At 38.9% G+C, this 24906-nt stretch overlaps 1 protein-coding gene across 2 annotated transcripts in view; it reads left to right on the plus strand.

Moving 5' to 3' along the window:
* The window catches only part of Meis1 (Meis homeobox 1), a 135558-nt gene that overhangs the window by 86574 nt on the left and 24078 nt on the right, over positions 1–24906 (plus strand). For both annotated transcript variants that reach the window (XM_076832945.2, XM_076832946.2), the window contains exon 9: positions 23932–24008. In XM_076832945.2, the coding sequence (XP_076689060.1) occupies positions 23932–24008 (77 nt within the window). The remainder of the gene's footprint in view (positions 1–23931; positions 24009–24906) is intronic.

Consider the following 24906-nt stretch of genomic DNA (forward strand, 5'->3'; position numbering starts at 1 on the left):
GCAGTAATGGACAGTTGCCCTTTATGTACTGATGGATTTCTCAATGGTTAAGTAAATTAAAGCAAATGCTAGAAAAATCAATAGGCCAGCATAGTCTTGGTTTTGCCTCATAGACTTCAGGACAGAATGACAGATGTGGTGTCTATGACCCATTTAAGTATTAATGCTTGAAAAACTGCTTCTGCATGCAAGGTGGTAGGCTTAGAAACATTCTGCTATATTAAATTATAGACAATAATATTTTTAAGTATATGTGGAATTTATACGTTTCAGTTAGGTTGTTCTTATGTGTTACATTTATACTGGAAGATTAGTTGCTTAGTTGTTGCAATAGCACCATAAATCAGATTTGAATGTTCCCGCATGGAAACATCTTCATAAGGCTGTAGTTGGAAGTTGAAGATGATGTATTTTGAGCTGATGTGTATGTTGAAGTGAATATGCTCAATAACACTCTATGTGGAAACCAAATTAAATTTAATTAAGGTGTAGATGCTCAGAGCCTTTGGAAAAATCTGTAAAATAACATTCAAATGTGGCATTGTAATTCAGTTACTCTCCAGGGCTACACTTGCTATATTTTACGTTTGAACTAACACGGGTAACATGTCACATAGGTTGACTGTCACACACGGTGTGTGGAGTTTACAGGCTGGTCTATAGTTCCAAGTGGTAAGTGTTAACCTCCAAGAACAAGAAGACAGACAGGTTGGTGACAAGGCAGAGTAGTAGTTTTCCCACCCATTGGTCATATTTCCAAAAATTTAAGCCAACTTTAAGAGAAATCAATTAAAAATAGTCATAATATTGTTTTGTTGACTACTGAGACAGGAAGACAAGGAGAGAAGCAAACCCAAGCATACTTAAACCTTAGAGACCAAAGCTGGTTTTTAAAACTAAAATAAGATGTGAGGATGAAGTTATGATTCTGGTAATCTGAAGACAAGATGCCTTGTGTTGGGGGAGCATTTGAGCTAGACTGGCTGTAAGTGTCCTGTTTACCTTTGTGTCCTGTCTAAACTTAAGCAGTAATCGTTCAACTTCCTTCTTTGCTCATGACAAAGCAGACATGGTCCCTTCTGCCTCTGGGTATTGAAAACCAGCATGTAAAGATGATATTGTGATAAATCAGAATCATTGGAATCTTTGCTGGGTTGGTATAATGGAGGGAAGTAGAAGGATTGTTTACTTTTCAAGCAATCAAGAAGCTATTTCTGGATTTTTATTATCATACAGCATAACATTTATATTTATAATATTCCTCTGAATTTGTATCATGAAATTTCACAACGTGCATATTTGGAGATTTAATGGAGGTGTAAAGAGTAACTTTGAAAATATGGAAGTCTACCACCTAAAAAATCTGAAAATGGAAATTATGACAGAATTGAAGATTCTTTGGCTTCTTCCAAAGCTATGCTCTTTAAACTTTAGCATGCATTCAAATTCACTGAGAATCTTTTTTAAGATGTAGGTTTTGATTCCAAGGGATGGGGCCTGAGATTTTGTATTTCTAACAAGTTCCCTGGGGTGCTGGTACTACTGGTCCACAGAGCACACTTGGCCTAGCAAGGATCTGAGGAACACAAGCAACATGACAAATATCAAATAGAAAGATGGTTGCTTTTCTCCATCTTTGATTTTTGTAAATTTTTCCTCTGATTTTTAAAACTTGATCCATTTGTTTTCACCCTATAAGTCAGATTCAAGTGTTCTGCTTTGCCCCTGCCAACTTTCAGTTCTTTCTCAGAATATCAAAGACCTTTTGTTGGTCTCCAAATACCCCCCAAATTTCTGATAAACCAAGGACTCACAGAGATATACATTCTGGGCCTGTGGACAGTGCACTTGTGTGTTCAGGGTGGGTGGAAAGGTCATGCTGGGGGTCGAGTGACACAGAGGAGGGTGCCATTCACCCTAGCAGGCTTCAGTGCTCTGGTGACAGTGTACTGAGATGGACATTTTCATGGAGGGCGGGCAGGGTGTGCAGTAGCTGTGCTAACACCAGAGTTCCTGCTCTGGTCCTGGAGCTCTGACAGTTGTCAGTAAGCAGTAACAGTATCCATAAGCACAGAAACAGTACATGCATTGGAAGGAGAAATGAGTTTGTTCCTGGGACCTCTCAACACCTTGTGTTCTCCATGAAATCCTATAATATTTTCACTGCCTTGTGTACTGCCATGGACACGGTCTATCTCAGTTTTTTTTTTTTTTTTTTTTTTTTTTTTTAGCATCCTGGAAAGGAAATTTGTTGTTTTCAAAAGTGAACATCTGAAAAGTATATTCCCTCTAGTTTGGCTAAGATCTAAGGAATTATGATAAGTAGTGCATATCTATTATCATTGCTTAGCAGGTAAATTCTCTCACTCGTTAAAGAGTTCATGAATGTAGTTTCTTGAAATTAGGTCATTTATTTTGGTCTAAGTCATTGAGGATCAAAGGTCATAAGGAATCCAAAAGCCATTAGTCAGGGTTCTTTTCTGGACCCCTTAGATGTCATTGTACGAGTCACCCATGGCAGCCTGGGCCTGGCCTGCTGTCAGGGAGCTGGCAGGGTGCCTACTTTATTTCCAGTTTGCATAGATAAAAAGCAGAGCAGCTACTCTTGGAATCACTATAAAAATAAGCTTACATAAAATCTCCATTTGAAATACAGTATGTGTGTGCCCCTGCATGCTTTCTCTCAGGGTAACCATGGGACCTAGAAATCAAAATTAGGGAGAGAGGCATACATTTGGTAGCACTGTGGATTACCCTTTGTTTTGGTGCAGGCATTTATAATTAATTGTAGGTTTAGTGAAGACCAGATTCTCATAAAGAATTGTAATGACAAAACAAGCATTTTAATTTGCTAGTCTAAAATAAAAATAAAGACATCACTTTCACCAGTGTGTGTGTGTGTGTGTGTGTGTGTGTGTGTGTACATGTGTGTTGCCCTCCCCTTGTGGGAAAATTGAGGTATGTTTGGCAAGAATGACTTTTCATGTATCAGAAGGAGTGGACAAGAGATTTAGTCCATTCCACTCATTTACGTCCTCCACGGAGCCCTGTGAGTCTCAGGTCCATGCCTTGAAGTGAAAACGTTACTAAGACAACAGGTGCCCAAGACTTAATCCCTGAAAGGTACTCTATTGGACCAGATACCACGAGCACTCAGCAACATTCATCACTTGAGTGTTCAAGAGAGACTGAGGAAGCACTGGGGTGAATTTCCAAAAAAAGAAAAAAAAAATTTGAATTTTTAAAAAAATTAGACCTAAAAGTAAGTATCCTATTTGATCTATAGAAGGCTACTAACCATTATTCATTAATTTGCATGTGATTCTACAATGAATTATTGAATTCCCATTTTACAGATGAAGGAAGTAGAATAGAAAAAACTGAAGATCTAAGAAAAATCTTAAGTGTACAGTGAGAAAGAAAACATTCAGGGCCATCACTTTCAACCTCCTAGAGTGCTCTACTTCATACCCTGACATTTAAAATTATGACTTGTTATTGTTCTTGAAATTGCCTTGCATACACAGTTGACTGATATGACAATGGAAGTCCATATGACCTCACAGGGTCCTAGCTTTGCCCCAGCTATTGAAGAGTGATCAAGACAGCTCTGTGGTCAACCCAGGGCTGTGGGTCCCCTGCATAGGTCCTGTGTTGTCCCTAGAAGCCTCTGATACCTATATTACAGCAAGAGCAAGTTTACGTTTGTTGTTGTTGTTGTTGGTGGTGTGTGTGTGTGTGTGTGTGTGTTAGCAGGAATTACATATTGTCAGTAGGAGCCCATATCTAGGAATATTTTGTTTTTGGTTTGTGGGGAGACAGCTAGAATAGTCACCATGATTAGACAACCTAATCCCACCAAATAGCAGGAAAAGGCAACTTTCAAACACACTTTGTTATTTTTTCCTACCATAAATTATGGTTAAACTTAGGCCATTGAATTCCAACATCAATGGGGTCATTAAAGTTTTTCTTCCCCCCATGGAAGTTTCAGTGCTTTTTGAGAGACCACTGTGTACAAGAAACTATGTACATTGGGAGCTTCCTAAGACCTTTGAAGAAGGAATTTATCTACTTGGTGCAGTGCATAGAAGGAACTAGAGTTAGAACAGTTATGCGACAGCTACAACAGGCCCAGAAGATTGTGCTTGTGGCCATGTAGAGAGTTGAATGGTGGAAGATATCTTAGAGGTAAATTAGGCACCTCGCAACTGAAAACATTCAGCCACCTCCACGGAAACTGGACGTGTGTAAGGAGTTTTGGATCCAAAGAGTGCTCAGGGAGAAAAAGAGGAGGTCGGGGACAGACTTTAAGTGCTGCCTACTTTTGAAATCTGGAGTAAAAAAAAGCTAGAAAAAAGAGATGGAGGAGCAGTCAGGGAGGTATTTGATCAAATGTGGAGGCGGGGTACCCCGATTTCTGGAATGCCTTTCTGGTACAATATCAAGAAAGTTGAAGAATCCATTCCTCAGAATGAATCCAATATGGCCCCAAACTGACTGTCTTGCTGTCGTCCTCCCATCAGCTCAGGGCATCACCATGAACCCAGAAGCTCCAACCAGCAATTCAGGAGTCACCCTGAAGGTTCCCTGTCTGTCCCCTTCATGGGGTCTTATTTGTTCACTCCCTAACTCCCGACAATTTCTTCCTGCTAAATATTTTTCCATTCTCGTTCTCATTGCCACTGCCTTAGGTCAGGCTTCCAAGTCTCCTCCTTTCTCAGTTCCCCCCTCAACCTCCCTGCTTCTAACATTGATGCCTCATTTTACCATCTCCAAGGATTTTCTGAAACAAAACTTGACCAAGTCTCCCCCTACTTAAAATCCTCGGGATCTCCCTTGAGCTCCCAAGATACAAGCTAAACATTCTTGGCATGTGGTTGGAGAGTCCTTTGAAGTCTGACACTGATCCACTGAGAGCCCAGGCTCCTGCCTTCCCCTTTACACACATGCTTCCACACTGTGTGCAGACAAGTCTGAGGCTTCCAGTTACCTACAGGTGCTGCCTGCCCTGGCATTCTGTGCATCTCACATGCTGGTCCCTTGTCTGGGATTGTCACTTCCATGACCCACTCTCCACTTGACACTTCCCTCCATATCCTTCACAGCTTATCTTAACTGTCACTGCTTGGGGAAGCCACTCCTAGTCCTCCCAGGAGAGAGGAAATGGCCCTGGCCACCAGATCCATAGTGCCTTGAGGAGATTCTGACAGAGTTCTTATCGGTGCATTTAAAAGCTGCCTTCCTATTTGAGTTTAGGACCTAATCTTTCATCTCTATATCAGCAGAACCATATTATAGATGCTTGATAATATTTACTGACCAAACGAATGAGTAAAGTTTCAAAACAAAACTGTCCAAACCCTGGAAGTTTGTTATAAAGTAGAAGTTCTGGGGAAAATTCTGGTATAGGGATTAGAATATCATCCCAGTGACCTTCCTTTTTTTGCTCACAATCAACAAACTGACTTTTTATTTGACTGTCTCCACACTAGTTCATTATCTTCTGCTCTGGCTTGAATGTTTGTCATCTCCAAAACTCAGCATTAAATTTAATTGTTGGGCTAGGGCAGTAGCTCAGTGGTATAGTGCTTGCCTAGCATGCATGAGGCACTGGGTTCAATTCTCAGCACTGCATATAAATAAATAAAGGTCCATTGACTATATGTGTGTGTGTGTATGTATATATATATATATATATATATATATATATATATATATATATATATATATATATAGAAATTTAATTGTCATTGTAGTGTTAAGAGATGGGGCCCCTAAGAAGTGATTAGGCCTTTCAAAGAGCTGTTTTAGGCATTTGGAGGAGAAAGAAGTTGTTTTATGAAGTGTACAAGTGATTGTGCAGTGGAAGCAGCAAGAATAGACACATGTAATTGCTTTAGGAGGAAAAATTTGTTCAAAAGTTTGGAAAACGTTGGGCAAGAACTTCGGCCATGGTAATAAGAAGAGGTTTTACTTTTTTTTCTTTGTTTCTTTTTAATATTTAGAAGAAGGGAAATTTGAATCTGTTTACACAAAGAATTGAATTCACCCATCTTTTTTAATTTTTTAATTTTTTATTTTTTGGGGGGAGTATAGGGGATTGAACTCAGGGGCACTCAACCACTGAGCCACATTCTATTTTGTATTTTATTTAGAGACAGGATCTCACTGAGTGGCTTAGCACCTCACTTTTTGTTGACACTGGCTTTGACCTCGAGATCCTCCAGCCTCAGCCTCCCAAGCCACTGGGATTATAGGCACGTGCTATGGTGCCCAGCTGAATTCAGCCATATTTTCATGGGATTTTTACTGTGTTCTATGCAACTTGTTAATATCCTGTCTAGTTACTTAGAGAATAGAAAAGAAATCTTTGAAGATAAAAAATAGAGAAGAACTCATCCATGCAAGGAGGATCCAGGGGGGAGGGCGACAGGATCGAATCTCAGAATGACTTAGCAATAAGTGTGACCCTGCAGAAGAAGAAGACCTGGGGACACTTAAAAATGGAGAAGGCTACTGTTCCCTTCCTGGATCCTTTAGCAGACCCGAAACAGAGTCAACTAACGAATGTCTAAGAAGTAGGATTGGGAACTGGAGGAGAATGGAAGTCATGGGGGAAATTGTTCTTGGGAATGTAGTTGGCACAAGAAAAAGGAAAAAGAGGGAGTTTGGGGAAGGTGAAAGGATTTTCACCATGAGGTTGAGAATACATATAGCCCTAGACGCCACACTGTGACCAATGACTGCCTAAACTTCTAATAAGCACATTTCATAATCAACCTCTTTTTTTTGGGGGGCATGTTATAATTACGGTGAAATAATGAATTGTTAGTGATATTCCACAGGAAAACAATTGCATCTATTACTTAAAAATTAGTAGCGCTGGGAAAATTGATCAAACCCCAACCTGGTCCACATAAGTTGTACTATCTATCGTAAGTAGGTTGGTGAACTCAAGATTGCATTAAAGGTTTTATCTCAGTTTTGTAGGAAGTTATCATGCAATTACTGTACATTATCTTTCAGTGCTGGTCATATGAGAAGTTTGCAAACTTGTTGTTGATAACCTTTGAATGTGAGTTGTACGATAACCATGCAAATGCGGCTGTCTGCCGAGATAAAAATTTTTTCTTGCTATGATATTTGAAAGAAAAGGGGGATTATAAATTTAGTTAGAAAAAAATCTACACATCATTTGAAAAGATTTGACTATGTGAGTTAACAGGCAAACAATCTCAGGTATGCTTCTGAAATCATCCCTCTGCCAGAAGTTTCATTTTAGCCATAAGAAGGAGTGTTCCCTGTTCAGACACATTCCCTTAGCTTCACAAGTTGAAGTTGAATTGATCTTGACACCGCTCCAGAAGAGTCTACTGTTGTCTTTTGGGTCTGATGGCAAATGACAGATACCTGAATTTGTGAAACAAAAAGGCACCCCACACATAATGCACAGCTTATTGTCATACACAAAGGACAGTTGGTTCAGTGTGATTGTCGAGTCACAAGAGGACTCAACTCATCTGAGGTCTCTCTGCTTAAATAGGGAGGACTGCTGACCTGCGAACATGCTAAAAAGAAAATAGCCAAACAAATAAATAAATGGCTCAGTCGTCCTTCAAACGTGTCTTAGAAAAAGAATTAAAAATCGGTTTGCTATCCAGCTCTTTGAGGCAATGTCATGACAATGTTGGATAGCCAACTTCCAGTAGCTGGTTTACTGCAGGCATTTCTGCCCTTGTCTTTGGGATTACCCGTGTGCCATGTGCACAGTTACACAATGCATAAAGGCGAGGGTCATTTCTAGGACAGATAATTGAACATTAATACTCGCTGACATTGTCGAAGGAATGATATGTCAACCTGACAGGGCCTATGTGCTTACATCTGCTGATTGGCTGCGGACGAAGGCCCTCGTGTCAGGATCAGACCCCAGGCCTGGCTGCAGCAGGGCACAGGATGGCACAGCCATTAATCACGAGCTGCCATCTTGGGCCAAGAGAGCGTCTGCAGAATTGCTTGACATCTTGTGCGTGGCTGGCAAGTTGCATCTGTCGTGTTGTGGCTTGGGTAGGTTGGCTCTCGGCAAAACAACAAAAGGCAACACCACTGAAGACTCTGAGTTCACGTCAGCATACCAGAATGTTCAGTGGGCCAAATGTCCTTTATAAGGATTCCTTTCTGAAACTAGCTGTCCACTGTGAATAAATGGGCAAATCATAGAGGCTGAAACAGAGGTTCTGAGATGACATGTCTTTTGTTCCTGTGGGAATTTGTTTTGATGGATTTGGGGGTTCCTGACTCACCACAGAAAGGCAGCATAGTGAAGAAAGCAAACAAGAATCAAACTGAACTTACTTGCTGTGATTATTTGTTTCTTTTTGCAACAAAACATCAAATGCTTTAGGCAGGTTTCTGAACAGAGGAAAAAGAAGTCTGTGCAATTATTTTCTTGGCCCTGAAATCACATGAACAGCACTTTCCTGCCTCATTTATGATAAATCTTTAGTGAGTTAATCCTGTTGCTCCAGTATTTCCACAGCTAACACTGTATGGAGAACATGTATCCATTCAGAAAAAAGAAACATGGAACAATCACCAGGTCCTCTGACACTCAGCCCGACTGTGCCTTCTTAAAATAGGGGTAAATACTCTGATGGTGGTTACCCAGTGTAGATTTCTACTGTATAAAATGTTCTAAAATAGGGCCCCGGAGAGCATCCATTATCACATATTGGTTAACATCACAGATTTTTAAAATCCCAGTTGTATTTGATCCATGAAGGAAAAAAAAAAAAAAAGACCTTTCATCTGTAAAATCTAGTTTCTCTTTGTTATTAAAATAAATGAAGCCATTAAACAAAATATATGCATGTGATAGTTGAGTTCATCATTTGGCATCATCAAAATGATGGAATTTTGCATTTTTTAAAAGTCAGTGCTGCCGTTTTAGGAGGTTTGATGTAAAATACAGAATCCAAATGTGCCGGAGGTTTCTGAAACTTTATGACATTACCTATGTTTTCACCTTCAGTTTATTTATTTATGTTTTTCTCTACCTCCCTCAACAACAAAAGTAGGATTCTATTTGAGAGGGTTAAAACAACAACAACAACAAAAAAGCAACATCCCCCCCCCCAAAAAAAAATCCTGTGACCAAATGAAGTAATTATAACTATTGATGAGCTCATATTGTGAATGTGCTGGAATTGAAATAATTTCCAAACACTTTATTTCCAAAGGTTTGTTTTTAATTACAGCAGCATTTGGTTGGCATGCAAGGGTGAGTTCTCATTCTTGATCTATCCTAGTTGGAGCCCAGGCCAAAAGATTCTCTGCTCCCTTTTCTCGAGAGCACACTTTTCTGCCAAATGTGGCGCTTGTCCCCTGCCAAGGAAGGTGGGCCGACTGCCACTCCTGACTTCCAGCCACCAAAAGACAAAGGCTCCTGACATCCTGAAGTCCAGCAAGCCAGAATAGGCCTCACACCTTGAAGGATCTAGATTATTGATTCCCGTGCCCCATAGATTTTATAATATAGAATATTTTCTCCGTGCCTGGGTCAGTCCCCCAGGGTGATTTAGGCACTTACGGGAATGTGTGACCCTGTGAAGGCCTCGGGAGGGTCATTTAATTGTCTTGACTCATCCGTCTGCAGCCTGAGCCCAACTACACTGCCAATCTCACCTCCTCACTTTTCTAGAGTTTTCTTTTTTACTCTTTTCACGAGAACATAGTAACTATTTATTTACTTCTGTGAAGCTCAAACTCAAGAGGAGTCATAGATGAGTATAAAATATCCAGTAGGGAAAACATAACCTTTTTTTTTTTTTTTTTTAGCAGGATCAGCTATATCATTTTTGGGGAGTGAATACTGGGGATTGAACCCAGGGGTGCTTTACCACTGAGCTACATCCCCGCCCTTTTTTTTTTTTTTTTTTAATATTTTATTTAGAGACAAGGTCTCTCTGAGTTGCTTAGGGCCTTGCTAAATTGCTGAGGCTGGCTTTGAACTCATGCTCTTCCTGCCTCAGCTGCTGGAATCATAGGCATGTGCCACCAGGCCTGGCCAATTACATCATTTTTGGAGAATATGTAAATTCTCCACATAAATTGTACTGAACTCTCCCCAAAATTATTTCAAGATGGTGACAGGAGTTCATGAATTCAAGTGTGGACACCTTTCTGTGTGGGTCCTGGGGTACTGTACTAGTAGCACATCCTGAAGCCCTCTCTGTCTTTACACATCCTGGAAATGAGTTTGTTCAGATAAAGAGAATCACAAGAAAATATTAAGATCTAATTTAACACAAGAAAGAAAACAAAACAAAACAAAACAAAACAGGATTACCTAGCCAGATCTTCTTCCCTGGCAATCGAGGACTATATTACATGTATTTTTACATAGATTAATTCAATCTTAGGAGTAATCTCAGACTCAGCTACTGCTGACTGAGCACTAAATATATGCCAGACACTAAACTGGCAATGTGACATTGTTGTCTCCTTTGAGTGCCACCAGTTTTGTTACCCGCATTTTACTGCTGAAAAGGGAGCCATGGAGAACTGACCAGCTTTGCATAAGGTTGTACAGTTAGGATGGGTTCTAAATACTTCAGTTACCTAACTAACTCTGTACACCCAACTGCACCTCTTGAAACCAATTTCTCTTAAAATGTTGTCCTTTAGATTTGCCATTCGTAAATGTGTAACCACATCACTGAAGCATAAACGGACTTAATGACTACTCTCCTGGCCTAAACAGGCTGATTACTCTGCGCATGGGCCTGAACTCTCTTAGCAAGTGACTTAGGAAGGGGGAAAATTAGGGTCCTTGTGTATGTAATTAGCAACCTATGTCACTAAAGAAATGGCAAAGAAAAGCACACTAAATAAAGCAAGACGATATCTAGTTGTTTCAAAGAGGAACAAACTAACATGTCATTGGGTAAAGATACTTCCTTCTCAAAGTCTGTTTTAAAGGGGCAAATGCTATTATTTAAGGCTTTTTAGCATTACCAGTTAGATTACTTATACAAGTTTTCTTGACTCAGTGATAGCAACTAAAATGTGTATTGCTGTTTGGTTTCAGTTTTAGTTCTTTGTCTGATCCTAGGAACAGGGTAATGCATGTTTACACATTGTAACAGGCTGGGCCCACTATCTCATAGTAGGTTTCTGACCCATGTGACTACAGCTTTTTCCTTTATCATTAACAAGATAAACTTTGAGCTTCAGCAGAGTGTAAAGAGAGCTAGATTGAGAAATAGGAGGCCTGGGCTCTAGGCCTACAAGCCACAACTTCCAGGCCAACATAACCCCACACAACCTGCATGTATATATATCTACCCTGAGATTTGGTTCTGCTCTTATGGAATAGGAGGTGGGCAACGTTACAGGCCCTTCCAACCCCATCAGCTAGTTCTGAGGCTCAATGTTATAATAAAACACAATAAAAATATCTTTAGTAAAATATAATAAAATGAGAAATGATATGTAAATATAAAAGATCACCCAAACTCAAAGTCATAAAAAGTGTGAGTGTGTGTCAGGGGCAAACTAGTTTTTGAGTTAACTTTGATTAAATACCTTTATTTTTTGCCAATCTTATCTGATAATCTTGCTGATGATAGGTCCAGGTCCTTTCTCACTCATCTCAGATGTTTCATGGACAATCTATGAAAACCTCACAGAAATAAGAACACATCTGCACTAGCATATCCCTGTCTAGTTAGAATGAATTAATTGGGAAACAAATACTGGGGATTGGCCCAAATTTTGACTAAGATTCTTTTCTCTTCTGTAATCCACTCTGGAGACAGACAGTGAATTCACATCAATAAATGCTTCATGAAGTCAGAAAGGGTTTGCTTAAGAAGGTTCATAAAGATAAAGGTAATCTTATTACTAAAACAACTTGAAGTTTTTAGGTGTTTTTTTTTTTTTTTCTTCATTCTTCAGGGGAAATTCTCTTTCGTTTGATTGCAAGATAAGGGTTTTGTTGTTAACCAAGATAAAATATAGTGCTGAATAATCTCTTAAATTAAAAATTGAAGTGTATGTTACAAAGAATAGAGATAATTAAATAGCTTAGACTACAATGGGTAAAAGGGAAAGAGTTTTCATGAAAATTAGCTTAGTAAAGGTAAATTGCATTTGAATCTTAACTTCAGATCTGGGTGCTCTGCTATTTGGCATATGTTGAATTGATAATGCCTGTGTGTTAAAGAATTCTGATTGTTTCTTTTGCCTCTCTCACAGCTTATAAAAATGCAAGCAGGCCCATCTAATGAATATTAATAACAGTGATGTCTAGATAACACATAAACCCCCTGGATCTGTGGACTTTGGATGCAGTAGTCAGAGAGGATTTCTGTGACTCTATTTAATACCAAATTTACATACTTTTAAAGAATAAACATCATCTTAATATTTTAATATCCATATTCCAAAGTGGAGATTTTAGTGAAATAAAAAGCTTAATTTTCCTTCCCTGAACACAATGTTCACCAAGGTCTGCATTTTAAGAGACAGGAAACTGTTAGCTAAAAAAGAAATTAACTTAATCCCCCTTCATTAAGTTCCAGTCTTTTTTTGTTACTTAGAGACAAGTAATAATTATACCCGTAGCAATGCAAAGCATGTTTTACACTTTTGTTATACAAAAGAACTGCCCGTCGTTAAGGTGACAGCAAAAGAAAATGAGAACATTGATAAATACTGATTTTTTTTTTTTTTCCTGAAATCTTCACTGGCTCTTGAAAGTAAAATCCACCAGGTATCTGAGAGGCATTTTAATTCATTAACTGCAAAACTCTACACATGTGATTTGAGAAAATGTCAATCAACTAGCTAAACAATATTTTCCCAGCTAAAGTTATAAACACAGCAGCTCAGTGGGTGGAAAAATATCTAAAATGACTACATATTCTAGTTCTTTTATAATGCATAAAAGGTGGGCAGTTTTTTTTAAAGTTTATATCTTTTAGATGGAACTTTCAGCAAAAGCACAGTAAATCCCAACAATATATACTATTTAAAGCCCTCACTCCTCTCTCTCTTTCTCTCTTTCTTTGGCATTGTGAAAGACTTTTGAATTTTAGCTTTACAAAGAGGGGGAAATCATTAAAATGTAGTTTGTACCATTACCTTCATTATTTGTCATCTTAATGGCTGTTCTATAGTTTTCATTGCACCTTTAATGGTAAGCTTGGTCAGGAGAGGTGAGTGGGAATGTGCACATACTTGGCTGCGAAGGCTGCCTGAGAGTGTCTGCTAGCTGGGCTTCAATCCACGTCCCTGTAGATTTTAATGTCCCCACAGACTGTTGGCAGCCTGCTTCCAGCTGTGGCAGGCATGATGCAGTGAATTGCTTTTGAATGTTCTTTACTCAAATAGGCAGTAATTACAAGCTTAAAGAGGTTTAGTGGTCCAGTAAACTACATAATCACCCCTGAATTAGCCCGGGCTCATCAGTTGCAGTCCAGCAAGCTCCAGTCTGCTGTTTGTATGCAGCCTTGATCACATAGCAACCTGATCAGCAGGTGTGGAACAGCCAGAGTCCCCCATAAACACAACTGTCTACTGGGGACAATGATCTCTAATGAGATGAGGCTACACCATCACTGTAATTTAAGTGGGAAAATTAGCACTAGAGAATGAGCACCAGTTCCAGGGGTCTTGAGTCATATTGGGAGGAGAACTCTCTCTCTCTGTCTCTCAAAAAAAAAAAAAAAAAAATCTCACCAAATGTACTGTTCTGCTTCTAACATAGGGATACTTTATTCTTTATACAAGGATTTCTTTCCCTGAATATTTAATAAGAGAAGACATCTGTAAAGGCAATAATGATAGTAGTCAATAGACTCATTCCAGAATGGTGGGGGTAGTATTTCATCTGCCTTGTCTTCTCTCTTAAAGGCTTCAAAACACTTTTGCTTTGATTTTTAAAGTGGAAAAGTGTTCCTCAGGTTGGTGATGGGTCTCCTTTGAGCCAGAGCACTCTCTAAAATAGCAGAGATGAGCTGTCTTTTGAAAAGGACTCTTCCTTTATTGGAGTTTATTGTATGAGTGAGTCATGAACTTTCTTTTTGGAAAAGTGGTCTAGCTTGGCATGCTGTTGTTCTGTTGTGGGTGTTGAGGTGGAATTCTCAGGAAAGAGCCTTACTGTTGAGACTCTCTATCCTTCCTTCAGTTCTGAGTGAGGCACTGCTAAGACAGAGAACTTGGATTTCATCACAATGGGTTCCGGGAGTGGGAAGGGAACTTTTGCGACAAATAGACTAACCCAACCTAGGGTGGATTAGGGAGAAACTTTGGGGGACATTTATACACTGATACTAAGAAAGAAAAAGTGAAATATCATGGTAATTAAGACATGGGCAGTGAGACTGACCTCAAGGTCAAATCCCAGCTCCAACCTGCTTGCAAGTAAATGAGAGTCTGTGCCTCCTCAGTTTCTTCTGTAAAATAAAAGGGCTGGGGATGTGGCTCAGTGGTTAAGCACCCCTGCGTTCAAAATAAGGGTAAAAATATTTTCCTCATAGACTTACTATAATGGTTAAATGAAAGAGTACCTAAAGCACTGAGAATAGTGTCTCCACAGAGGCAGTTAACTTGAGCAAAAGCTGTACTGTTTGGGGAGATGTGGAACTGAGTGAATAACTGTGGAAACGAGGATGCCGATTTTCTGATATTTGTCTGAAGTAATCTACTTACAGAGCCAGTTGAGAAATTTTTGGTGTCTTTATCTTCAATAACACTCATTCATTCATATAACAAATATTTATTGGGTACAGAATGGACTAGTTGCATCATGAATGGGAATAGAATTTGTGTGTTTTTATTAGTAGTCTACGAAAATGAAATGGTTTTGAATGTAATTTAACTCATATTTGATTAAGAATCATGCAAGAAATGAAAGTAATTGGAAACAAACACACACGCACACACACACACACACACACACACACGCACCAATTTATTTCAAAGCAGACAGTTTAAGGCGTATTGGAATGTGGTTGGATGGAATAACAGGCATTTGAGTCTATGATCCTGAGGAATGTTCTTGTATATAACCTATCATCATTCCCCTGTTTGTAAGCAGTGTTATAAACGCTAATAACATGATGGACATACTAGTTGCTATTGAGTTTTCTGTTGTATTAGCAAAATCTACTTTGGGCTCCATTAACAGAACCAAGTTGTGGAAATACAAGATACATGTGCACATTAAGACAATAGCTTCTTTATATAAAGAGGAGTAATCATCATACACACTCATTGGAATGAAACAGGGTTGCTCGAGCCATCCAAACAAAAGTTTGGAAGTGAATTTTCCCAATTTACATGTTACCACCAAATTACAAATCCCAGCTGTGTAAGCTAGAAAAGGTTTTGTGTCCTTTCTGTCCCCAACTTTCTTCATCTATCAAATGGGTATAATAGTTGTACCTTCTTCTGAAGGCATGTGTGAGAATGCATATTTATGAAGTATTGGGAACAACACCTGTTACCTTCTTATTCCCTAAAGCACACGACAATTGAGATTTCTACCACATTTACTAATATGACTAAGCTACTATCAGTAAAGCCCCTTGGACTGGATGTTTCAGGGATAATGTGGGGAAAGTCCTGATGAACTTTCATCTGCAGAGCAGAAGCACTCAGTTTTTAGGCAGAAGTGATGGGTAGAGTTCTCTGCTTAAGGCACACCCCAATAATAAATTCATTTATACCCCCTTATATTATGGTTTAGATTAAAAAGAGAAAGAAAATTAGTGTAAGTGTCGACAACTGGGGAAAGTCAAGGACAGACCTGGCATTAGTGCTAAGTAGTTGTGAGCCCTCAGGCATGTTTTCTGACCTAGCCAAGCCTCAACTTCCCCATCTGTGAAGAGAGGTTAAGCATAATCCTCGGTTGTGGGAGTCATCAGGAGTACATGATATAATGCACGTAATGTGTTTTTTACTGACAGACACTAATTCAAATAAGCTGTTGTTTAGAAGGACACCTGAAAATGAAGCATGAGCATTCTTCCTTATCCCATTCCTGCCCCAGGCTCCTCCCATCCTGGGCTGTTTTCCTTTAATGGTCATTGTGTGTTTCCTAATATAATCATGATCTTATAATGAACTCAGGGTGTTCATTAACAATCATGACTCTTCAAAATTCATTCACTTCATGAATTTTAGTACTTTTAGGAAGAGGAGATAAGTAGTTGCTAGTTTAGAGTCTTATATATATATGTCTTTTATATTTATGCTTAAAATAGTTCTATAACATATATAGCTAATGAAGAATAGATTGAAAACATTGTTATCATTGTAGACTTATAAGTAACTATAGAAAAAAACCACAAATACAAAGGACTAAGAAATTTTTTTTTTTTGTACTGGGGATTGAATCCAGATGTACCACTGAGCCACATCCCCAGCGCTTTTTAAAATTATTTTTTAAATTTTGAGATAGGTCTTGTTAAATTGCATTGCTTAAAAGATCACTAAGTTGCTCAGCTGATCCCAAACTTGCGATCCTCTTGCCTTAGCCTTCTGAGTTGCTGGGATTAGGCATGTGCCACCACACCTGGTGTGAAACTCTTTGTATAAATATCTGTCTTTTTTATTTAGTGTTTTTATTTTATATTTAATTTATATTTAGAAGAAATTAAGAGATCAATTAAAATTAATCCCAGCAGCTTGGGAGGCTGAGGTAGGAAGATCAGAAGTTCAAAACCAGCCTCGGCAACTTAGTGAGGCCATAAGCAACTCAGAGAGACCCTGTCTCAAAATAAAAAAAATAAAAAGGGCTGGGGATGTGGCTCAGTGGTTAAGCATCCCTGGGTTCAATCCCTGGTACCATAAATAAATAAATAAGTAATCAGATAGATAGCCAAGTATAGTGGTCCACACCTGTAATCCCAGCAACTTGGGAAGCTGAGGTAGGAAGACCATAAGTTCAAGGCCAATCTCAGCAACTTAGTGAGGTCTCATCTCAAAATAAAAAGGGCTGGAGATGTAGCTCAGTGCTTAACTTCCCCTGGATATAATCCCTGAAACTAATAAACAAACAAACAAACAGATAAATGAAGAAAGAAAGGCATTTTATTACTGGCTTCTTATAATTGGCTATAAAACAATGTTTCTCTTGCTATGCATTACAAATATGGTCTCATTAGTACACAAAACTAAGATTGTGATGAAATATCAGCCAGCGTCCCACTTTTCCTTCCATACCTATGTCATTTCCACGTGATAAGATCAAGTCTACAAATTCCTACATGACTTTCCTACTTGCACGCCTCCACTGGCGACTTCCTATAAAGCGCTGCTGGATACACAAGAAGTCAGGGCTGTCTGCAGAATGACTCCGCTGGCCTTCAGAAAAAGCTAGTGCTAAGCAATAAATGGAGCACATTGAGTCCCGAGCAGCTAGGCAGTCTGGGGGTGCTGACGGAGAATTAAAAAAAAAAAAAAAACAGGTCGAAATTCTGTGACCCCACTGATGATGCTCCAAACATGTTTGGCTTCTCAACCATCATCGACGTTGCCGCCCTTCGGTCTTCTTTTGATTCGGGCCTGTGTGAGGATGCAGGACTCAACTACTATGCATTCAGGCTATGTTCTTCCACTGCACGGTGCACTGCTTTTGTAATGCAAATGGGAGGCACAAAGTGTCTCTTTGATAATGTGCAGTCAGAAGACAAAAAAGCATTCATGGAAACAGTCAAACTAATTCATAAAGCTGAAAGACAATAGGGAAGCATTATGGATTTTTTTAAAGGAAAAAAAGTATCCTAGATCAATGTAATTGTCACAGTGTAAGCTATTCATAGTCAATGCATAAGGGGGAAATGGCTGCAAGTTTAAAGTGAGAGAAGTTTCCATAGGCAAAAAAAAAAAAAAAAAATCAGATTAAACAAATATGAGTATATTTGGTTAGCAGATTTCTGCCTATGTTCCGGGAGCTCAAATATATAGGTAGGTATTTTAATTTAGATCCATAGACAAAAACTTAGAAGTTTTTAAGGAGCACAGAGACCTAATGGTTAAAAGCCATATGGTGGGTTTTTTTTCTTTTTTTTTTTTCTCTTAAAGGGAGTATCTCTCCATCACATACCAGAGTTTAGCTCAAGGTCAACTTATATTAATGCATTAAACTTAGCTGTGGAGGAGGCATAGGGCTGGAGGAAAAAGGATAAAAGAAGTTCCGAAATTGTTCTTCCAACATATTCAGCCAACCAACAGAACATTGCCTTGATAAGGCTTATATTGGACAGTTGCCATAATTCCTCCTGTTAGATCGGCTCCTCCGGTACCTATTCCCATACCTTTTAAAGTATAGCATGTAACATTTTGCTTGAAAATTGCTTCCACCTCTATTGCTTTGTTATAGCTGTTTTGCAGTTTCGGTATAGAGGCACTGCTGTGTCACAAGAAATTACTAATCTGAGGCTTGAGAAGGGGCAGTGTAGCCTTCCATTATCTCACCCGAGAGCTCTGTACAGGATTATTTTCAAATTTTCTGCTGCCATTACAATGTGCTGTTGGAGTGGGCAAGGCCGTGAGGGAGGGGACGTTATTGAAACTTGGTTACCAGGGTAGATAAGATAAAGTTCATCACTGTCTTGGCATCCGCGTTTGCAGCCAGGGGTGGACATTTTGATGAAAGGAGTGCATTTGGGCGAGGATGTTGTTAAGATATAAGGCTGGACATTTTCCATCTGTTGTGTACTGTAGAGTTTCTCTCTTTCCCCATTGATGCTCCTCTGGAAAAGTCAGTTCAATTGTTTAAATAAATAAATTTTCTTCCAAGGTATTGTAAACTCGTAAATACCAGAAAACCCACATCAGTACCTCCTCTCTCGCGCCAACCTCAACAAATAAAACATTGTGCTGAGATAGCTTTCTTTAGAAAGTTGCTGTTTTCTTTCTGTCACTTTCTGTCCTTTGTGCCCAGTAAAATGACAGCTCTGACTTAACTTTCATCAAAGCTCATTTTGGCTTTATTTTTTTTTAATATTCTTTATTTCCATTAGTCAGGGCACATATACCAGGGGCCATTTTATGCTTTCTTGGGGTTTTTAGGCAATCACTCCATACTGGGTCATTATTCGAAGTTATCCTGTAGATTCAGAAACACGTAAAGAGTGTCACATGCTTTAGAAGTCAGGGTGTTGATTATTGAAAGAGTGATGATCACTTTGTGAGTTCTTCCTGTCAGCTGGGGTCCCATGGCCCACAAGCCGCTTATACCCTTTGAGTCCAGCCTCCCTTCTCTCCCCAGTGAAACCAGCCTGTTCCACGTGTGCAGGTTTAATGCTGGAAGGGAGGGTCAGCTTTACCCATACATAATCACTGTTTTATGGCTTTCCCTCATTCCTGAGGTGTTAATGCAGATCAAATGGGAAACACTCCAGACAGAACCCTTGCAGCTACCGGGATGCCTGTCTGCCCCCCCCCCCCCCAATCGTTAATTCTTATTGTAAGATCTAAAGGTAATTTTGTTTGCTCTCTTAATGCCTTGCAGGTCTCCCAGTGGCCCTTACATATCCTTTCTCAAATTCCCTTCTTGATCAATTGTTTGCAAATAATTAAGCTTTTAAGAGATAATGGCATGAGGCTAATGTACACAACAAAGACAGGCCTCCCTCACTGTCTATTGGACTGTGGTCAAATTTACTCTGATATCCCAGAGTGATGAGGTTGATTGGTATATCAGGCAAGTGCAATAAGTCTTTCCCTCACCAGAGCCTACTGATCTTTTTTAAACGAGTGTCCTTGCCATGGAGATGTCATAAAGCAAAGGTTTGCAGGAAAATGGCAAGGGTGACGTGGCCCTTAGCTGCCGTGTTTTGGAATGGATTTCCCAGGTTCTCCCTAAAATGGCCCTTTTCAGGGATCACTTTTTGTTTCTTGAAAAATGCCTGCCTTTGCCAATGCCTGCTGCATGGCCTCCCCAGCCCTGTGGGTGGAACGCAACGGGGCTTTGAATGTTTTTACAGCAGTCTTGCCCATGGCATGTTGGGTTTTTGTCAAGTCATTTTTTAAAAAAGTCTACAAAGGAATAGCTCATAGAGTCCACCAAAAGCTTATCTAGTAAAGATGCATAGGATTTAAGACATTTAGACATATTGGGTTTCAGTTTTAAAGCCTACTTCTTAGTGAATTTTTGTGGATTAGCTACATGAAGTCATGGCTTTCATGTGATTTGAGCAATTATAGATTTTTTTTTTTTTTCAGGGAATTGAAAGTTTGTGGGACAGGCCAGGAACTCTGAGAAAAAGAAAACATTCAGTTGAGTTACCTTGGACAAGGGCTTAGACATTCTGTTGATACCTTTGTCCCCCCCTTAGCAGTGACCAAATTATTTTGAATTTAATTTTGTTCACACTCATTCATTTCTTTATAGATATCTTTTAAAAATTATATATATATATATATGTATATCTGAACAACTGAAAATTGCTTAATGGAGACAAAGTGCTGGGTCTCCATAGCTTGAGGCTGAGCAGCAATTACACTGCATGAAATTAGACACAGTTTGTTCCAATTACTTAAAATCAGATCACATGAAAAGTGACAGAGGGAAAAAGAAGATAGACCTTTCTCATTTTATGATAAATTATGAAATCAGAAACTACATGATGTGAAAAAAAAAGAACTGAAATTTGCCCTGAAATTTTGAAAGCCAAGTTCCTATTCTTTGATGATTTTAATGATCCAGAGAGAATGTTCCCGACACCACTTGCATAAGTAGAATATGAACTCAGTCTGCTTTATAAGAATGTACGTAAAACTTGCTCGCAAACAGGCATGCAAAATTCTCTTGGAAACACAGGACAAATAAATTACTGTGACAATTCTCAATTTTCAGAGTAACTAAAGATAAATGGCATAAATATTAATTTTTATCCAGTTCTGGTCATAACATTAAGACACAACTAATAAGATGGGGCAAAAGGCATTGCTTTTCAGCTGTTCTGAAGAGGGACTGTTGACTCTTGAAAAAAAATCACTGAAAGGAATTTCTATAGGACCTGGAAAACTGTAAGCATATAGTATTACAGAAAATATTACAGATTAGAAATTGTCTGCATGTCTACAGCTTCATATGGAAAATAGTTGCCAACAGCTAGATGTTAAGATTTGCATATTTCAAAATTCACTTTATAATTAGTTTTAGGTAATACTGTAAGAACTGCTAGTGTGAGTAATTTTTGCATTTGATAGATCTTAGAACTCTAGGTGACAAAATCAAGGGTTTGAAAAGTTGTCCTTTGTTCAAAGATGTACAGTCACCCTAATTTATACAACCTCATGGAGTCATTTATATTATGTACAATTATTCAACTAGCATAGAGATATAACTACTATATATCAAATTATAACACAGTATTCTGTTCATAGGATAAGATATTCATTTGTTTTTTGTTGTGTAGTGAACTGTTATACAAGTAGGAGGGTAATGGGTTGCTTATAACTCAATTTCCAGTGATAAGATTTTTGCCTACAGTGGCCAGTATTATGTTGAGTAGGGTCATTGTCACTTACAATCTGAGCCTAATATGAGTTTTGTATGCTTTTATTTTGAAGAGAATGTGTCGATAACACTTTTAGGAAAGAAGCAAATAAAATAGTGTCATGGATTTCAAGTTAGATTATTTATACTTTGCTTTATTTATTTATTTATTTTGGTACTAGGGATTGAGCCACATCCCCAGTGGGGATTTTTAATTTTTATTTTGAGACAGGGTCTTGCAAAGTTGTTTAGGGCCTTTCTAAGTTGCTGAGGCTGACCTTGAACTTGTGATCCTCCTGCCTGAGCCTCCTGAGTTGGTGGGGTTATAGGCATGTGCCACTGTGCCTGGTGGGTTGTTTATACTTTTTGTGGGCTTTGAAAGAAATCTTCTTATGCGTTTAGGTGTCGCATCCAAGTGCAGAGTGTCTGTATATCTTGGTATGTTATAGCTGTTCTCCTGGTTCTACAGCTATTTCTTGATTTCCTATTAAGTACAAGTCTGGGCTTTGAGGATAGTAAAAAAGGAAGAAAAATGGTTTAGAGTTGGTAAAGGAGTGGGAAGAGACACCCTTCCAACAAGGAAGCAAATAATTAAAACTAGTGTTTCACCTGCTAGTAGGGAAATAAAGAAAATTTTGATGTGAAAAGATGAGGTGGGGAGATGAAGAGTGGGGAGGTACAGCTTGACCCTGGAGCCCTGAGAGTGACATCCAGAAAGGAGCCTGAGTGACAGGGAGAAACTTGGCATTTTGAATATAACAGTAAGAAGATGGTGTGGGTGGACAAAGGGGAGGGACAGGAGTCAGAAGAAGGCAATAAGATCTGAGGGAGGTGGGCTGCGCTGCATGGTGGCCGTCTCGCAGGCTGGGATAAGCAGTCTGGAGGTCTTTGAACAGGGGACATGTATGGGGATTATCCAAGGTATTTGCCACATCCTTTGGTCATAGTGGGATTTAAACTCTGGAAGGGAAGGAGGAAATATCACTGACCCCTGTCTGCTGTGGGCCATCCCTTCTGCTGGCCAGTTTCCTCACCTGTAAAACAAGAGGAATGATAGATTCCATTTATGTCACTCAAAGGACTATAATGGGGATTAATTACCATCCTGTCTGTAATATACTTGAAGCTCTTTAGAGAAAGGCACTAAAGTCCATGAAAGCAAAGCCTTATTCTAATTGTGTATTTATTGATTAAGTGACAATCAAAGACAATGCTTATGGGAAAAATTGCTATATCTCTGCTCTCCACAAACGTATCCCATGTGTATAGATATAGAACATATTTAAACTTACATATAAGAGCATTGAAGTAGTCATTAACAAGTCTTTTTAGCATCTAATCAGACATTATTAATGAGATTAAAAGCTATGTTAATTATCATTCAATAGACCAGAATTTAGTTTCCATGGCACAGATAGTTAAATTAAGGGTTGTGGGGGTGCCCTTTCCCATTCATAATGGAATAGAGGGTTGACTCTCAGAACAGTTTTATCTATGGAGAATTCCTAGGGAAGTCACATTTCAAGCCAGTCAGTGTCTCCATGGACAGAAACCACATCCTCAGCGATTCTCCCAGACTTTTTAGAAATGTGTATTGAAAATTTAGATATACTTGATTATTGAACAAAAAGTGTTTTTGCCAAAGCTAGTTTTAGTAGCATTCCAAACATTCTTTTGAGAAGGGATGAATTTCATTTTCTTATTGAATCCTGTTGTACTTCTTTATCCACTCTACCTTGTGAGGAACATAACTGGGTTTGTTGTTAGCATGCAAAAAATGCTGATCTTTGACCTTGCATTGGTCTATGTGCAGAACCCTAGCATGTGTCAACATTGAGACATGGAAACCAACTTGGGATAAATTTTGTTTGTGCTTTGCTGAAGAGCTAAAGTGAAAAGTGGTTTAAACAAAATATACCCACTTTGATTTTGCTATTTGCATATGGCAATATGGTATCTTAGAGGGAGAATGTCAACTTAGTGCTGGGGACCTCAGCAGATTGTTGGTCAAAATGCTTTCTCAGAATTCCGTGGTTCAATGAAAGGGTTTAACCAGGATATGATACACTTGTAGATGGTTTAAAAAAACAACTCTTGTCCTTATTTTAGTGCTATAAAAATGTAGTGAAGATCACACTAAACTTTCTGTTTGCAACAAATAAACTTGTTAAAGGATCAACTCAGTATCAAGGTTCTGCAAGTATCCTAAGTAGCTATTTATACACTTCACTAATCTTTGTAATTGGCTTGTCTTTTACTGCCATTAATTAGATGATGTAGTATTCCATTAATAAGAGTGACACACCTCAGCATTTTTACCTTTAATTATAGACTTCACTAGACACTTAGGTTATTGACAGAATGGCCTAAATATTGCCTGATGTACACATATCCTTTTTGTTCCCTTTCAGCATCCTTACCCTTCTGAAGAACAGAAAAAGCAACTGGCCCAAGACACAGGACTCACCATCCTGCAAGTGAACAATTGGTAAGCAATCTGGCCTTGTGTTTACACACAATCTGTTTCCCTCTTTGGCAACCTGCAGCTAATGTTTTGCATTGAGAAGCCACACCCAGTCTCTGCAGCTTGTTGAGCCAAAGGTGAAAACAAACTGTTGACTGATATGTGAGAACACTTTCTAGTATGGAAAATAAAACTGTGTTTTGCCTTCCACCTCTTTTATACTTTGACAGGTTTTATGCGTGGGATGAGTCTGTGTTTAGCTCACATTCATGATGGCTCTGATAACATTTGGCTTTCTTTGACTCTTTTTTCTTAAGGATAATCGATAGAGTGTCATCTTCTTTTCACACGAAAACCCACCATCACCTATCGATCAGTTTTAAATTCATGGAATAACCAAATTCGTTTAGAATTTGTTAAGGTTACGCGGGCAAGGATGGTCTCCCCATTCTCTTATCTCCCAAATATTTAAAGGGAGAAATTGTGTTGCTACTCTGAAGCTATTCAAAACCTGATGTGTCTCAGGACTATGCAATACTATTTCTAAATTGGGTGTAAATTCCTGATTTGGGGCAAAGCTGGGATTGTGCACCAAGTACCAGACAACAATATTCTGACTTAATATATGGCGATGTGGCAACGAGGCTTTGAGAAAGTATGATTTATTACCCTTTGTGAATGTGCTGAAAGCCAGGTTTCATATAATCACCCAGGGCTAGTGTCATATTTGAAGGGTATTGAAATCCAATATCCCCTACAACTAAGTGTATCTAATTAATTGTCCTAATATTTTTAGATTAGTGTTTATGGTGGCGAAACCTTATCCTCTTTGATGTAAAATCCAGAAAAGGCCCAAAGCCCGGTTGGGGAAAGGGGAGTACTGGGAATGCCAGTCACAGACAGAAGTATTTCTTTCTGTTCA

This window comes from Callospermophilus lateralis, chromosome 14, assembly GCF_048772815.1.
Source record: "Callospermophilus lateralis isolate mCalLat2 chromosome 14, mCalLat2.hap1, whole genome shotgun sequence".
NCBI lineage: Eukaryota > Metazoa > Chordata > Mammalia > Rodentia > Sciuridae > Callospermophilus > Callospermophilus lateralis.